At 36.2% G+C, this 19105-nt stretch overlaps 1 protein-coding gene across 1 annotated transcript in view; it reads right to left on the reverse strand.

The window, feature by feature from the left end:
- Positions 1-1884: 1884 nt before the first annotated feature.
- The window catches only part of CDH19 (cadherin 19), a 95321-nt gene continuing 78100 nt past the window's right edge, over positions 1885-19105 (reverse strand). Inside the window, exons 10-12 of the mRNA XM_004745613.3 lie at positions 10393-10510; positions 8168-8419; positions 1885-5550 (exon numbers count right to left, since the gene is read on the reverse strand). Coding sequence (XP_004745670.1) covers positions 5060-5550; positions 8168-8419; positions 10393-10510 — 861 coding nt within the window. The 3' untranslated portion in view covers positions 1885-5059. The remainder of the gene's footprint in view (positions 5551-8167; positions 8420-10392; positions 10511-19105) is intronic.

Genomic DNA, 19105 nt, shown 5'->3' on the forward strand with positions numbered 1-19105 from the left:
TTAAATGTCATAAATTCTCTTTGTTAGGCATAATTCATTCTTTATATGTATTATTTTTGCTGATTCCTACAAAAGTCTGAGGATGTATTTTTAGTATCCCTATTGTACAAATTAAGGTGCCCAAAGAAAATATTTAAATAATACATCAAAGTTAATACAACAAAGAAATGTTAGCAACCAGAAAATAATTAAAAATATACTTCATAGACCACTTTTTCTCACTAGCATGTAAATGAGATAATATTATGGAAACATGTGAATACTTACATCAGCTGCACTCCCTTTCCTAGACAAAACGTTCTACAGATTTGTACCTGTATATAATCATGGATGTGAGTTATTTTCCATGTCCACCTTATTTGTAGCTGAGATAAATCACTTAGCACTGCAGAACTCAACAGAACATACCACATTTTAAATATTAAAATGAATAAGCACAAAAGAATGACATGAAATAAAGTGAAAACTATTTTCGTATGCTTACAGATGTTTTAAGGACACTATAAATTAGGTCTACTTTTTTTGTAGTTTGCTTCTGATTTAGAATTGATTTTTGAATTATTTAAAATATATGAAATTCCAAGTCAACTTGATATCTTAATGTATCCAGGTTATTGATTAGTTTGAACTTGAAAGAAACATCATGAAAATGTTTGCTACTACTCAGTTTTGATACACATTTGCATGGATCTTCCTGCTGCCCACCTTGGCCAAATCCCAGACAGTTTGCACGGCTTCTGATCAGTGTCAAAAACACTTTTTAAATTATGTTTTTCCTTACATCCGATGTAAGGTTCTCTCTCTCACTCTCTCCCACTAATTGCTGCTTCTGGACCTCTGATTCCAGAGACAGAAGTAAGGGGCACAATAAACATGGCTGGCGCGTCCATAATCCCACAGCCGGATTCCTCTGCAGTGTCACACACAGAATGCTGGCGCTCTGTCCGGGGCTATTGTTAGGGTAGGTGGAGACATTTTAAGTACACTTGACGTCTGTATTTTTCTTTAGCCCGTATGACATATGCTGTGGATGACTGGTTTAAGCTTCCTCTCAGCACCTTCCCTCTGTGCAAAATTTCTAGAGCTGCCATCTCCTTAACCTATGGGAACTTCATGCAGCTTTGCCTTGTGAACAGCTAGGAGCTGCATCTTGTCCCGCTCCTGGACTGTCTGCCATTTCAGACCAGTTGGTCAGCCTTCCACGTCAGAGCTCTCTAGGAAAAGGCGGCAGCGACACATTCTAACAGGTCCTAAGGATCTGCTTTGTGACAGAGGTGCCATTCTCCCCTCCTCCAGGAAATCACAGTTTATCTCAGTAGACAGATGATCGATAGATACATAGATGTATACATGGACAGGTAGATATAACTGGAAATATAAAAAACCACATATTCCTTTCCTCCATTTCTTTCTCTAATTTGTCTCCCAGCCTTTAGTGTATTTGGTATCTAATGTCCTTTCATGTCATTCGAAAGATCGTGAAGCTACCTTGTAGGTTTCCAGTAGCCTTGCAAGTCTAACAATATATTTGTTGCCAAGCATTGTATTACAACCAGGAAGCAGAATTCTCACACATTGCACATGTTTTTATTTTCATCACACTTCATGGTAACTCATTCATATGAGCATTTCTACGGCATTTATCGATGGACCTGTTTAGACTGAACAGTTTATAGACATTACCTTTATTCATCCCTGAGGATAATACCAATACGTCCAAACGAGTTAAAACGCCAAACTCATATACTAGAAACCTTTTGAAAAATCTTAGTGTACCCGAGAACTGCCCAGTGGTGACCTATTCTGAAAAATACATTAGTTCCATATTATTATTTAACAAAACTCAATATGGTTCTACGCATGACCAAATAAAATAGATTGGGATTCATTGTTGTATTCAGGAATATTTATTGGTCCACTTACTATGTGCTACAGACACTTTCAGACAAGAACAAATGAACAAGACAGAGGACTCCTTGCCCATTACGGCTTACATTCTAATAAGTGATAAAGACATAACAAGTTAAAAAAGAAAAGTACGTATATATTGTAATACCAGGTGGCTAAGTGATTTGAATAAAAGCAAGGAGGAGCGAGGGCCACCGTGGAGGACGATGGCCAGGAGGCCTTTCTAAGGAAATCACAGTCCATCACAGACCTGAGTGAAGCGAGGCAATGCAAAAGCGAAACGTCCGGGGGCCAGAGCGTTGCGGGCCTAGAACACGAGACCGGAAGACATGAGAGGGGACAGAGGGACACCCGGCTTCCAGGTGGCGTGAGCAAGTGGCCTCAGATCACAAACACGCTGTGAAGCCGCGCAGAGCACTCAGTCCTGGAAGGGAAGGGTCTACGAGGTCCAGCCGCATCGCATCGGCTCCCACGACGACGCAGTTCTTCCGTGGGTCAGGGACTGCTCTGTCTGTCCCAACAACCGTGTGCAATAGCTGAACGGGGCCTTATTTTACAGATGACAAACAAGCCGGGCCAAGAGCAGACAGTTCGACAGAGTTCACACAGTTACTTGAACAAAAGCGCACTGAGTCATACTCGGATCTGCAGGCTCCAGCACGGCTGCAGTGTGAACGCCTATGATCACTGAAAGGCCTCTAAATATTTTCTTGTTGCAACCATTAGTGATCCCAGACTTACACATACACCTGTGAGTTAACGGAGGGTAATATTTAAGCATTGCAAGTGTTAGTGCGAAGCTGTGCTATTTTCATAAATATCTGCACTGATTTAGCCTTAATGAAAATTTACAAAAATGAGTCTTAATGGCACGACTTTAGGTTAGAATACAGCTGTGTTCTTGCAAAGCCCAGGGGACCGCAAAAAGGTCAAGTGTGATTGAAATGTGACCGAACACAATTTCTAGGAAATTGCAACTTCTGTACAAGAATCAGATAGTATTTTTTGATATTGTTTAAGACTAGCAAATCGATATGCAACCATCTATGTTCTTTTCCTATGTACCTCGAGTTAACAATCTCATCATCAACTAAGCCGAATTTATTTTAACACACCTGCTTAGTGCCACTGGACTCAAACATGTGCATTTTTAAAAGTGTTCATCCAAATTGATAGGTTGTTCGTAAGGCTTTCACCCATGGCAAGACCTACTTGAGCCTCAGAAAACCCTATTTCTGTTTTTCTCATCTATTTTCCATGGACTGATTCATCTGCTGCTTTTTGTACTTTCCAATTCTTCAACCAAGATTACATATAGTAGAATCTTTTAAATACAGGGAATAATCCTTTATGGAATAATCCCTGAAAATATCCCCAATTATACTCTTTCAATTTTTATGTTAATCTGATAGAAATAGAAATGTTCTCTCAACTCACACATTTCTGTTTTACTTGCAAGTTTTTCTCTTTGAACATTTTGTTTTATTTAGTATTCATACTCTTTCCTAAGTAAATGATGATATGAATGTCTAAGGATTTTCTATGACTTATCACTTCTCATCCACTTTTAATATTTTCCTAAATTGTCGTATTTCCAGTCTTGGGCTTTTTTAAAGTGTTGATACCTATGTTACTGACGTAATGGTACCTGAATGGATATTGGTGGAAAACCTCGCTTCTATTACATGGTGTGGTGTTTGTGTTTCCAAGTACAGAGGAAAACAGTACTGTAGCTATTCAAACCCACCTATCTTTAGCTAAACATTATTCAAAATATTTTCTCTAAATATAAATGGTCGATTTGGTTCAGCTCATTTCCACATGCTGCTAAGAAGAAATGAACATATAAAACAACTTTGAGGACACTGTATTATTCACCATTTTCTTTCTGTTCCACCTATGAATTTTGAATTCCATCTTGATTTGCATAGAATAATAAGGATGGTTCTGAAAATGCTGGTTAAAATTAAAGGGTTTATTATCTGATTATCTGACGTTATCATAAAGCTTGTTATCTGGATGTTTCCATGGATTTTATCATGTCCGGCAGCTTAGCATACTTCCTTCATAATGTTATAATAAAAGTAACTATTGCACCTAATTTTATATCCCATAATAAAAAAGATGACACTGAAGAATCAGTTCTGGTCTAAGCTCTTAATAAAAAGGAAATGCTAAGAATTTTATCATGTTTCATTCTATGCGTGGTGAGAATCAGTACAGGTGATCATAATATTTTGCATGAATATTAATTCAACTTTGAGTCAAATACTTCTTTCATTTATTGCTACCATTTTTAGTGGCAATAAAAATTTACTTAAAATTTTCATGCTTTCCACAATTATCATAAAGTTAAAATTTAATGTTGAGTAAATTTTGACATGCATTTTGTTATTGCATTGTGCCATAGTAAAGATGTATTTTAGCTACATATAAAAATAACATTAAATGTCTCAGATATATCTTCATACTCCCTTTTTTATATAAATCTGTAATATCAAAGATAATACCAATCTATACTGTATCTTTGATTAATCAATATACACTAAGAGTCTGTCTAAATTTGAAATCAGTTTTCAAGTATGGCCTTGACAGTGATTTTAAAATATCAAACTACTGTGAGTCATAGAATCTCAGAAACTTGTTTATTCATAAAAAATAAACACTTTTTAAAAGTTTTATATCATCACCCAGATTCTACTAGGTATTTGTTTCTCTCTGTATAGCATCAGGAACTTAAAACACATAAACAATATACTCTCACTTTGTAAGATTAAAAAAAAAAAGGATAACTGAAATAATATTAAGTTGGTCTAGTTCAGGGCCTTTCTCACATTAAACATTCAAAACTTTGTATTGGATGGTAGTGAAAATAGTGGAAAAAGTGCCAGAGGAATACTCCAGCTACATGCCACAGTTGGCCTGCACTGGCACACGAGAGCTGACTGTTAGCATCACTCCACATCTGCATTCGGGGACAACATGTGGGTAGCTGGAAATAACCAAGGGCATTTATTCCAAGGAAATCAGAAGATGCTGGAACTTTTCTGCCCCGCCCCGAGAACTGCAGTACACAACTCTTTACTAGGAGACTACCAGTTTGCCCAAACACATACTAGCATTTTTTAAAATTTTAAATAATAACAAAGCCCTAATTATTGGACTGCATAGCAGACCCAAACATGCATGCTAATCTTTTAAAGCGAGGTCCCAACTCGTTAAGGTCATCGTAATTTTCATCCTGATCAGAGGCTGCGGACCCTAAGGAGCTCAGGGACCCAGCCGAGGACCCCGTTCCCTCAAAAGCGTAGGTCTGGAGGGAGTCAAAAGGAGGGGCACAAGGATCAGTATTCGCTTCTTCGAGCTTTTCCAGAATGAACTTGCGGAACACGGCACTGTCGGGGCCCGGCTGCAGGGACTGGCGGTACAGGCTCCGGATCTGGGCGCCGGCGGCTCCCCGCGCCGTGCGCTCCCGCAGGACGGCGCTGCTCCTCAGCGGGGCCAGGTCGAAGGCCTCCGTGTCTTCCTCGCCGCCGCCTTCATCGTCGTAGCTGAACACGTTCTCGCGGAAAGCTTCGCTTTTCTCCGCAAACAGAGTCGGCTTCCTCCGCTGCTTCAGACCCAGGATCAAAAAAATAAACCCTGACAAAGAAACGAGAACGTGAGCACGTGAAGCGACACTCCGTAACACGTATAGCACAATACGTGACTATATATTAATGCAACAAGTTCATATTCATCAATATTATATGTTATTTATAATGAGCCTTGCAATCCTTGCTTTTGTTAAAAGCTCAGGACATGAGTTAGATTTTAGGATTATAAGAAAAGAAAACATAGAGTGGAGCCTTGAGTGGTGCAAGTGGGGTTGGTGACGTCATCGCCTGTACAGTGGAATATCCCCGAATAAGGTTTGATTCCCCAAAACTCAACTACAGTATTGGCTGTTGAACATTTACAAAAGGGGCGTGCAGAATGACAGAAGGCAGTATTACTATATTTCAAATCATTTTTACATCATAAAAATAAGAGTGAACTGTTTTGTGATGATAATTCACTTAAAACTGTATTTTTTATATATTGAAAACAGAAAAAGGAAAGGAGCATTCGGGAACATTTTCCAATCTATATGCATTTGTCAATTTTAGTAACCAGTAATCCATGTTAAGAGAAGTTAAGCACAACAGAGCCATCTGAAATTCCTCACTGAGACAAATTCTGTGGCATAATTATTTTCTAAGTTAATACCCATTGACTACAAAGTATATGTCACCAAAAAGCTGGTTTAGAACCTGTGCTCAGTGATATCACATTAATTTCAGAAAGCCCAAACTATTATTTTTTTAAAAATCGTAACACTGGTATGCCCACAATCATTATTTATTAAGATAATTTTAACATGATGTAGAAACAGAAAAATTTCAAAGCACTTTTTTCTATTTAGAGAAAATTGTGTGTGCATGCGTATGTATGTATCGAGAATAGCCAACCAGAACTTCACCTATAGGAACTGAAATAAACATGAAATGATGTTATTAATATTATCATAAAAAGAAATATATTAGGCCATACTTTATGTCAATCTTACCTTTTAAAACACTGAAATAGTGTTCTTAAAATAAGGTCATTGAGTTTGAATCCAGATACTGTGAAACTCGGTTCAGATACATGGTTGGTATAGAGAGGAAGCTAATAAATAATTTTTTCAAGTTATGAATGGGAGAGAGTATTCTCGACACTTTCAAAGAAAACTACTGTCTGTTGGTTGACCCTTACTTCCCACCCTCTAAATCTTAGTCATGACCTTGACTGCAAGGCTGTCCTGTTTTTGGTCTTGGGTTAGGTCTTGTCACCCTTCAAACCCTACACTGTTTTTACTACACTTGATTCTGATTCCCAGCTATGTAGCTCTATATTCAGTTTTAGGATCAAAGACCATTAAAAATTATCATAAAAACTGAGGCTGAATTGGAAAGAATGGTAATTTGGATGGTAAAAAGGAATGCATGATTTTTGAGCTTTGAGAAAGATGAGTAGAGTGAGGGCAACGCAATCCCTGAAACACAGATGCCATTTGGAGCAGTGGGTTTGGGAATACAGAACCAGTGGCTGATACAACTGTTCGCAGGACTCAGTCAAGTGGTGTTGACCTTGACACGGAGTTGTAAGGGAAGAGAGGGTTTAGGTTACTTATACTGACTGGTTTGCTGAAGAAAGAGAGACGGTGATGCTAAATGAATTATTTGTAGTTGTGGAAGCCTGATAAAACATTTTGTGGTTCATCTGCCTCATCTGTAAAATGTAAAATCTGTAAAACATCTACATCTGAAAACAACAAACAAATAAAACAGAGTTGGGAGCGCCTGGGTGGCCTCGTCTGTTAAGTGGCCAACTCCAGTTCAGCTCAGGTCATGATCTCAGAGTTGTGAGGTTTGGCCCCACTCATGGCGCTCAGCCCTGAGTCTCCAGGAGATTATCTCCTTCTCCCTCTGCCCCTTGCCCCGCTAGTGCACACACTCTCTCTCTCTCTCCCTCTTGCCCCTCTTGTGTGCTCTCTCTCCCCTTCTCTCTAAAATAAATAAATAAATAAGTAAAATCTATTAAAAAGAGGAGCTATTTTATTGAAATTTCTTTTGTGTTTAGCTCTGATCAAGTAAAGCCCTCTTTTTGCATTCCCCCAACCTATTTGCTTTCTTCCATTGTGGTCCTACGGCTCTAGTGAGTTGCAGGACAGGGTTAAATAGACTGTGTACAGTTATGGAAATTTAGTACATCTCCATGACCCTTTGTAAAGTACTTAGCACTTTGAGTTTTACTTTGTTCATTTATACATCACAGGTGATTAATAGTTATTATTTCATATGGTTATCATGAGAATCAAATTACATACTGCTTGTGAACACTCAAGACAGTATCCTGTAGCATAATAAGCACTCAACAGAAGGTCGCTACTATTATTACTAATTGTTATATACTGTATATGCTGTCCACTGCCAATGCTTAGTGTCAAAAACATTCCTACACAGACGTGCACACACATGCTGACACACTCAGAATTCGGGGATCATTCGTTTTCATCTTGAAATGCATGGTCACTCTATTTTTCATTTACTCCATGGTTTAAGAATTGCAACATATTCTGAAGAGCGATTACATACTTACACACACACTCACACACACCCCATACTGTGATGATGGAATTAACTACTTTTTAATTATTTTTAATAAATGAAGATAGGTTCAGTTCAGCACTACTTACCAAATATTATCATGACGCTTATCAAGACAGCAAGTATGACTTCTGTTCTGAATCCCATGGCAAGCATAAGGTCCTTATTCCTGCAAGCCTGTGTACTGCCATGGTCATCGCAGTCACAGATGTGTATGGTAAGGGTGTTTGTACTTGTAAGTGATGGGATTCCATTGTCAGCAATTAGGACAGATATATAGAAGACAGGCTCTTCTTGAAGGCTAAAACCAGTTCTATTAGTCAAAATTACAGCTGTGTTATCTAAAACAAAAACCCATGTGCATAATTTTTCAACAATATAGAAGAAATTCGTACCAGTCATATGTACTAGAGGCAATAACATAGATATATCAAGTAGGTTTAAATAATAAAGAAGAAATGTCAGGTAAAAAGTCAAAAGATCAACTCAAAAAGTCATTATTGATTTGGCATTGCCTAAACCATAATTACAATCTTAGATGAATTACATGAATCAGTTCCAAGATGTTTTTGATAAAGATAGAAAAAGTAAATGTGGAACACAGAAAACAGCTTTTTAATCAGATCTCAGTATTTTATAGAGGTTACTGATATTAAATTTATGATCACAGTATGAGTTTCATTGGGGTTATTTGCTCACTACACAGTGCTTTGTCTAATAGAAACTCATTCTTTTCACAAATACTATAAATACGTAAGACTTTCAAAGTCATCTACCAATATCACAACAAGTGGTCTCAAATCATGTATTTACTAATGAGACAGAAGGATTAGTTTTATTTGGTAGGAAAATTCTATTGGGATGTTTCATTTTACTTTGACATTATTAACCCATTTTCTATTTAAAATTCAGGTAACAGTTAAGCCTCAGCAGCACTGATCGCTCTTCTAGATAGAACATTTAAGAAATTAGCAAAGATGAACGATATACATAGTTTGACCGTTCTGCAGTTGTTTCCCCCTGAATCCCAAAATATCCTAAGCTTTTTTGGTGCAATTTCTTATATCTGACTCCTAAATTTCCCCCTCCTCTTTGTATTGCCACCCCCAAAATATTTTCTGTAGTAATCAAAACTTAGGATACACAAACAGTAAAAATGCAAATAAATGAAGTGTTTCAAAATGTGTGTGCTTGCCAACGACTTTTCCCAAATCATCTTTTAATCTTTTTTTTTTTAATTTTTATTTGTTTTCCAAATCATCTTTTTAAAATGAATTCTTCGTCATGCTTTGGAACCTATAAAACTTGGGATTTTATTGACTAGGCAGACTGAAAAGGTAAGAGAGTTTACATTTTTCAATTCATATCTTACCAGATTATTTTTAATCACAAACATTAAACCCAATTAATTATTTTCTTTGTTTTAATATACTTATTTTGCCTCAGTGACTTATGTTGATGTAAACAAATCTAAGTTGTAACTTATTTTTTCTATTGATATTTGCATTTTTTTAATCCTAAATTTAGTTGAGTTTCCTTTACTGAGAAATTTGGCAAGGAGAAAAGGGAGAAAACATGCCTGCATTTATTGTCCACAAAAGATCTCCCGTAGATCGAAACCCAGAATCAGGTGTAAAGAAGGACATCAGCAGGTGTTTGGCTATGGATACTTCCGTAATAAATCCTACAGTGTTTCTTATCTTCAAGATATAAAGTAAAATTAAAGTAGGCCCATATTATAACAAGAAAAGTGGCTTCATGCAAAGTCAAGTCACCTCTGCACGGAAGGAGAAAATACTCTGTCTCTCTACATGAAACCCTTTGGCACACTGTGTCTTTAGATTGATAGGATCACTTCATTTTGAAGGAAAGAGAATAATCTTAAACCAATTTTATATATTTATAGCTTCAAATTAATGACTCCAAATATCTCTGAATCAATCAAACTAACATGACTGTAAGTATATATCATTTTCTTCCCCAAAGATTGAAGTTTGGTTTTACGAGACACGAAAGGAAGTACTGGCTTAGTGCTGCCATTATATCTGCAGTTCATTCGGTTTTGCAAGGTCTCACAGCCACTGATGACTTGAAAAAGTGCTTCTAATTTAAAGAAATCCAGTGAGAAATGGGGCTAGTGTTTTCAGAACGTGATGTCAGGTTTTGTTTGCTGTTTCCACTGCTTCTCTCTGCTCTACTTCTCAATATTATCATACTGCAAGAACCTTATAAAAAGCAACATCATAAATCCCTTTAAAACCAAGCACATTTCCCAAAGAAAGGATCAGAAGCCATTATGAGGGAATGGCATTACCTTCATTATCTATGATTATGAAACTCGAGTTCTTTGTGTCTTCCCCAGAGAGATGAAAGTAAAAATGGTGATCTTCTGAGGATTCATCTCTATCCACTGCACTGATGGTCTGAATTACCTAGGAAAAGCAGAAACAGGTTGCTTGGTTTTTGATTCAGGAATATAATTACTATTATAAAGATTATTATCAGTATTAGTATTAGCTTTTACCAAAATTGCCTTATCAAAATTTTCGTATCTGTTGCAGAGGATCATTTAATTTGGGGAGAATGTTAAAACATTTTCTCAGGTTAAAAATAAGTTTACCTGCCCCTTTTAAAAAGAGTGTTTTGATAAGGGCGCCTGGGTGGCTCAGTGGGTTAAGCCGCTGCCTTCGGCTCAGGTCATGATCTCAGGGTCCTGGGATCGAGTCCCGCATCGGGCTCTCTGCTCAGCAGGGAGCCTGCTTCCTCCTCTCTCTCTGCCTACTTGTGATCTCTCTCTGTCAAATAAATAAATAAAATCTTTAAAAAAAAGAAGAGTGTTTTGATAATACATAATGAATTCTTGTCGGGGGCTGAAATGATTTCTAGCAGTTAAGTTTGTTAGAAATTCTGAAAATACTGCTGCTATAAATCAGGATTTCCTCCCGTCTTTCAGGCCTGATTTCCCCTTTTCTTCTCTTTTCCCTTCTTCCTTCCTTATCTGAATAGCAGCCATTATGGTTTGTAGAAATTATATACTCCCTACTCATTTGAGAGCATAGCTGTGGCAAACTTATTGTCTTACTAAAGTATTAGCTAAACTAATGAGTTTTCAAATTGATTTGAGCAAATAATACATTTAGAGCTTAGGGGCAATGTATATGATTTCCTTTGACCCATAAAGACTACAGCAAAAGTGTTCCACGTCAAATAAATTCCTATTTCAGAACATAAAAAAGTGAAGTAACGCAGTTATGAACACATCAGATCACATTTAATTCTCTTCTTTCAAGACATGAATGTGTCAGTCAAGTGGTTCGTTATTGTCAAAAAAGAAATACGCTGTCAAGATCACATAGTGAGATTGTGATTAATTCTGGAAATTAAAGTAAATTGATTATAGAAGTTATTGTTTTGAATTTTCTAGAATTAAAGTGCTTTTAACAATGTGTCAAACAAAAATATCTTTAGTTGCAAGATGACAGACCCAAATTTTATAATGTTATACTTCAAAGAATAGACTCTCTCCACATGTAGTCTTATAAAACCAAAGTAATTTGTAAGTTATTGCTCTACATCGATTGATCTTTTTCCTTATAACACATTCCTAGTTAAATCATATTCATATGGTGTTAATTAAATAATCTAATAAAACATTTTCACTCAACCCATGTCTACAATAATAAATTTGCATTGTATTAGGGTAATGGTCTTATTTTGGATTACCATAATAGCCGGGGGAAGGGTAGGGGCATATTTTGAGTGCCTGGTGTTGTTTTGTTTTGTTTTGTTTGTTTTTAATATATATTTTATTTATTTATTTGACTGAGCTGAAGAGTGTGAGCACAAGCAGGGGGAGTAAAGAGGGAGAAGCAGGCTCCCCGCTGAGCAGAGAGCCCGGTGTGAGACTCGATCCCAGGGCCCTGGGATCATGACTGAGCTGAAGGCAGACGTTTAACCCACCGAGCCACCCAGACATCCCACTAGTTTTTTTATTCTTAAAAAAATAGAGATACTAATACTTAAGTTTTAGGAATGATTTTTAGAATTTTATGTCATAGCTTGTCAAAGTGCTTGTCATACCGTCCGTACATGTTTATACGGTGTTTTCTTCACGAAAACATGTTAGTGTTGGGATTTGCATAGACAGAATGGTCTCCTGAATCCTGTGTGTAATCTCATCATATGTGTATTTCCTTAACTAAGATTGATAGCAAATTGTAAAAACTCATGTTTACCTTGTTGACACATGCAGTCTTGATTTTTAGACAAGGAATAATTTATCTCACTACCTGCCTTTCTGTATTAAATACATGCATCGGGGATGTGTGGGTGGTTAAGTGTCTGTCTTCAGCTCAGGTCATGATCCTGGGGTCTTGGGATGGATCCCTGCATCGGGCTCTCTGCTCAGTGGGGAGCCTGCTTCTCCTTCTTCTACTCCCCCTGCTTGTGTTCCCACCCTTGCTGTGTCTCTCTCTGTCAAATAAATAAAATCTTTAAAAAATAAATAAAAATAAATAAACAAACAAATAAATAAGTAAATACACAAATCTGACCAAACATTGAAAATGTTTCCCTTTTGGGTATGTAGGTTTAAGAACAATGGTGAAGTGCTGATTTTGTATATATTTTTAAATGATTTTAATTAATTAAATTACTCCCTACATATGTACAGGTAAACTGAATATGCATAGGTTTCAATATCCCGGTCCCTCTTTAATGTACATCCCTCAACTTGCACTTGCTTTATAAACTAAACTTCCACATGCTTTAGGGGTTTTATCACTTTACAAAATAGGAAGCCACTGATATAATAGAATCAGTTACCATCAGCAGGTACCATTAATTCTTTTGAACTAACCCTGAATGTGTACATTATTCTTGAGAACATAGATTTCTAGAAAAGAGCCAACATTAATGAGCACAAGAGTCTTGACTAGGGATGCTCATTTTTTTTTCATTTCATATAACAATGGCAAGGTTTTTGTATTAATTTTCAAATAAAATTCTAAGAAAAAAATCTTGTTGCATTGATTAGATTTCCAAACTATTTCCTACATCTACTTGCTTGGGGCTTACCACTGTTGTACACGCTGATGAGAGGAGCAAAGACAAATCAAAAGCAAAGAGTAGACAAAGTAGACAAACATGGGTGGCTATATTATGACAAATTCTGGGAGCTCAAATTTTTAAATTCCCCTTTGTCCTGGGTAGATTTTTGTCCAATTTTTTTCTGAACCAATACATGTGATTTTCCATTTATAACACTTTAAAATCTATAATGGAAATACATTGTGATAATCTAGAAAGTCTAAAAAGAGTTCCCATTTTCTATTTCCTTAGATTAAGCTTCAAGTCATCTAAGTATCTCAGGTGAGTAAAACACTGGGTCAGAATCTGAATGCAAGCCGACGTCACAGCGAGTTGAAATGAGTAGCATGTGTTGCCCCCAGAGCACATTTTCTTCAGATGTATTGAGAAAAATAAAATTGATAAATGTTTAAAATGTACATCATAATGGTTTGAAATGCATATCCACCGTGAAAACATTCTCTCCATGTGATTAATTACCATATCCATCCCCTTACATATTTATCATTTTTTAAAAGTTCTACTTAGCAAATTTATACAAAGAATTTTATCACCTATAGGCACCATGTTGTACATTAGATCCCTAGACTTTATTCATCTTATAACTGAAAGTTATACTCTTTTTTTTTTTTTTAATTTATTTAGTCAGAGAGAGAGAGCGAGAGCGAGCACAGGCAGACAGAGTGGCAGGCAGAGGCAGAGGGAGAAGCAGGCTCCCTGCGGAGCAAGGAGCCCGATGTGGGACTCGATCCCAGGACGCCGGGATCATGACCTGAGCCGAAGGCAGCTGCTTAACCAACTGAGCCACCCAGGCGTCCCGAAAGTTATACTCTTTAACCAACCTTTTCCCATTTCCCCCACCCTCAAGCTCCTGGCAACCACTTTCTATTCCTCCCAGGCCCATTGTTCAAGCCCTAGACCTGTTCTTGTTCATGAAGTTGGCATACAAAAAAATACTGTAATGCGTGGGGTGTGCAAGAAGCAAACAAAACCAAGGCTCATAAAAGACAGAGACATACAGAGAAATAGGTAATATAATTGCCGTAGAAGAGATATAGACCAAAATGATTGGGAAAAAAAAGAAAAAAATAATCTGAGTATTAATTTAGGAAAAAGAAATGATTTTCCAAGTGGAATTGAGCAAATGAGCTAATACTTGAGTAAAAAAAAAAAAAAATACGAATTAATGGGGAAAGTGTGATCCAGATAAAAGGACACCATGCAAAAACCAGGAATCCAGAGAGCATATATTATTAGGTAGGATTACATGAAATTTGCATTTTTTAGGACAAAGTGAAATAAACACTGGCAATTTTATAAGTTTCAACTTAATCATTTTATGGAACTACAAACAGTATTTGACTTTAAAGATAATCATGGGAAAAAAGATAATCATTTGTGTCTATCAATTACTTCACACTATGACTTCTTTTCCTTAAAAAGGAGGCACACTTGGGCCAGCTTACTAAAATGTCATCCTTAGATTACTATTATGTGGACTAAAAAATCACTACAACATTCATTTCCCACAAACTATAAGTATGACCTTTATTAAACATGCAACTTTTTGATAGCTAGACAAAGAAGCAAGTATCCTACCTGGATTTGGAGCAAACAGGTAACACATTTGAGTCTGTTTCTTTACCTGAACAGCAGATATCAATGAAATCTACCTCCGGTATTAGTCGAGGAATGCATTTTTGAATAAGATTACAAACTATAAATTGAAAAATGAACTATAAATCAATATATAGGTATTGAGAATTAATATGTTATCAGTTTCTCAGAATGTGTTTAATAAACAATTTCTTTCAATAGATACATGTTAAATGAAAAGTGAGAATTGCAATAAATGAATATATGCGAGGATATTTACAATTTCATCGCAATTGCTTACTTACATAATTATTCTAGGTATTTGTACCCTGCATCAAGCTACAGATGTGAATTATTCTTTGCATCATCAAGAAATATTGTCAACAAATTTGAAGAAGACTGTCACTTTCTTTACCACTCCACTGAGGAAATGATACAAAATGTGACTTGTTTAGATAAAATAAAGGATTTGAAAAGGCTGTTGAATATCCACTCAAAAGGTCAAAGTATTAATTAACACGATAAAATTAGAGCTAACGAGAAAATTTAGTCTATAGTCTCTGTTTTCTTTGTTTAGCATGTTATTAGGAGAAAAAAAGTTGAGAACCTCATGGTATTTTAATATTATGGTCTGGACAGAAGCAGAGATACTCTGTTTCTAAAAAGGACTTTTTTACCAAATTATAGTTACTTAAGTGTCACAGATATGGAATGTTTTACAGATATCTACTTATACTCAGTTAAAAATTTTACTTTCTTAAATTTTTATTTCAGTATATATTTCATTTCTTTTGTTAATTTTTAAAATAGACCTTATACAGTTAATATAAAATCATCATATATAAATAAAAAAGATTAAATTATGAAATTATCTGACTAATATACCAAAGGTATCCATTCGGCCAGTATTTCATTGGTATTTGGAGCATCCCATCCCATCTCAGGCCCTGGGGGTGAAACAGTGGCCAGCACCAAGTGTCTGTCAACACTGCTTACATTCTAATGGAGTAGAGAGACATAATGCCTAAAGCAAGAAAGAAAAGTACAGACTAAAACACCCACTATTTCGGGGTCAGAGGATCTGGCATCTAAACAAAAATTAGATTAAACTTCAGAAGTGAGCGGTGGTGACATCATGAATATTCTAAAAGGGCTTGTACTTCATTTTGAGGTCCCCTTCCAAGTCTTAAATTGGAAAAAACATGATTTTATTTTTATTTAGGATTCCATGATCCAAATGATTGGGCAAAATTTGCATTTTAGAATGTTCATTCTGAAGACATCTTTATTGTGAATCTGGAAATAGGGAACCCAGTGACAAGCTATTGCCTCGATCCAGGGGAGCAACTAGTTTGTACTCAAGACCTCCTGATGTGACCTATAAAGACAACAACAATCACAGTTACAGAACATGAGCTCTTTTTAATGAGAAATCATACAGAAATTGCTGAAGTGTTTATAGAAACTGAAGCTGGTAACAACATGCTCTCAGGTGACGATATGGTTTCCCAGGCTCCAGATTTCCCACAGGGAAAGTTGTTATTGTCAAAGTAACACTTCACCGTTTCAAAGAGGACACACAATATATTCTTCGGACTACTGCCCCACCACTAAGAACTGACTGCCTTGGAAATTTTCTACATGCCTTCAGACTTCACGAATAAAGATAACTAACGAGCAACAACTCTGGGTATATCCTTGCACAGGAGCCGTGAAACGGGATAATGAGAAGTTTGATTTTATAGGAGCGTCCTTCAGCAGAACTGCTCATGGTTCACTCCAGAAGATGTCTTGGGCCCCTGGTAGGGTCTCAAGAGGGAGATCAGAGCAAAATTGACAGATTACAGGGGTATTTAGAGGATGGAACCCAGAGAATCAGTGACTGATTGGATATGAAGAATGCAAGAGTAGAATGAATCAAAGATGATGTCCACACACCCTTCCTGCACAACTTGGTGAGTTATGGTAATTTTGCAAGAGATGTTAAAATAACAACAGACAAACGCAGCAGGCTTGGAAGACAATTCAGCATAACCTTAGGGCATATACGTAGCAATCTCTAGTTAACTGGGCAAACAGCTTGAAATATAGGAGAAAAAACTGGCATGAAGATCTAGAAGCCATTTGTGTATGAACTTTAATTAAGACATAGGTATGACTGAAAGCAAAAACAGTGATTTTGAAAAAATAAATAAATAAAAGAACAGGACACAAGAGAGAAAGGATGTGAGAAGAAAACCAGACTATAATGCAGGATCATGGAAATTTAGGCAATAGAAAATTTTTACATGGAGACAATGTAAATGTCTTTACATTAGAATATTGTTATGAAAGAATCTAAAAATCGCTGATATTATACTTTATTTCTGGAAAAGATATTTGGTATCAGTCAAGATAATGGGAATCATTAATTTGAAAAATTAGAACTATTTCCCCCAAACAGGAAAGGCAAATTGCCCTAGTGTCAGCTCATTTATTATATTCATTCTGCAAACCACTGAGACTTCTCTCTCTCTCCTCCTCCCCACCCTGGGCACTTAACACACTAAGAACAAAAACAAAAATTCTGTTTATCCATATAGATCATTAAGGAAAGTGCCTGATTTTCCCCAGAATGGAGAGCAACTATTCTTGCATTTTGACTTTCTACAATGAAGGTATTATCTATCCAAAGCAGATAGACACCTTTTAATTTGTCATCCTGTCCAGCAATTAAGCCTGTGGAAGTAAGATCAAGAATGATTTTCACAGTGGGGTGTCTGGGTGACTCAGTTGGTTAAGTCTCTGACTCTTGGTTTCAGCTGAGGTCATGATCTCAAGGTCAAGAGACTAATCCCCAGGGCTCCGAGCTCAGCAGGAGGTCGGCTTGAAGATTCTCCCCCTCTGGTCCTCCCCCACTTGTGTGTACTCTCCCTTAAATAAATAGACAGATAGATAGATAAATACATCTGTTTTTTAAAAAATAATGATCTTCACAGTATGAGAAGACATAAAATACTTGCTGATTTTTAATTTATTACATGTGAAAATGATAGCATTTTGTATATATTGTGTAGATATATATTAAATTGATTCTATTTCTTTTTAAACTATGGACTCTGAAAAACAATCTGAGGGGAATGAAGTGCTGGGGGGGGTGGGAGGTTGGGGTACCAGGTGGTGGGTATTATAGAGGGCACAGATTGCATGGAGCACTGGGTGTGGTGCAAAAATAATGAATACTGTTATGCTGAAAATAAATAAATTTAATTTAAAAAAATTATAAAAATTTAATTTGGTAAGAATTTGGTAAGAACATTTAACATGAGATCTACCCTCTTAAGTTTTTAAGTGCACACACTGCGCTGTTAGTTCTAGGCACTGTGTGGGGCAGTAGATCGCTAGAACTCAGTCCCGTGGTATAATTGGAGCTTTGTACCTGATGAACACCAACGCTCCATTTTTTATATTTTTAAATGCGACTTCAAGAAAATTTAAAATTTTGTCATATTTATTTGGCAGTACAGCACTAGATCTCATTTTCTGACTAAATGTCCTTCTTTTTAGTAACTTTTTTGTATATATTTTACATATCATTGTATGGACCTGAGCTGCAGAAGACCATGAAGTGGTAGTGTGAAAGCAGAGATTTCTTCCTCATCATTGTTTTAAAGTCTGCTACCACACATTTCAGTATTAAGTGAGATTGTTTGTGACTGTTGATTTGAGTGCAAGTATCATCATTTTATTCTTACTCTATTTATTATGGCTGCATTTTGTCTTGGTTTATTTGTTACCCTGAATTTAAGTTTTAATTTTGTGAAAGGGCTTCTTATCATCATCAAATGAAGTTTATGTGCATCTTTTTGTTCCTTTGAGATATTGATATAATGGAAAATATTAACATTTTAAAATAGTTTGTTCTTCTCCTTAAAGACATTTTTCTATTCTTCGTATCACCATTTAGTACCTTCATAAATTGTTTTTAATTATAATTTACATATAATGTTTACAGCCATATTCTTAACAACCATTTTGTGTTTATGTTTGCAGGTGTTTAATTTTGTCACTTTTCTTTCAGTAAAGCTACTCAGAGTAATCTGAGGAAAGCTCCCTCCCCTTTTGTTGTGAATGTTTTGGGAAAGTTTATATAGCATGGGGACTAGTAATCACTAATAATTTTGATTTCTTGGCCTAAAATATTCTTGATAATGTTAATGATTTTTCTTTGAATCTCTATTCTTATTTTTCTTACACCATTACTTTTGCATTTTATCACCTTTTATTCCAGCAAATGATTTTGAACTTTCATTTTGAAATAACTGTAGCTTCTCAAAAAATCTCAAAAACAGTGCAAAACACAT

Source organism: Mustela putorius, unplaced genomic scaffold (assembly GCF_011764305.1).
Source record: "Mustela putorius furo isolate JIRA1106 unplaced genomic scaffold, ASM1176430v1.1 tig00003858_pilon_pilon_pilon, whole genome shotgun sequence".
Lineage (NCBI taxonomy): Eukaryota > Metazoa > Chordata > Mammalia > Carnivora > Mustelidae > Mustela > Mustela putorius.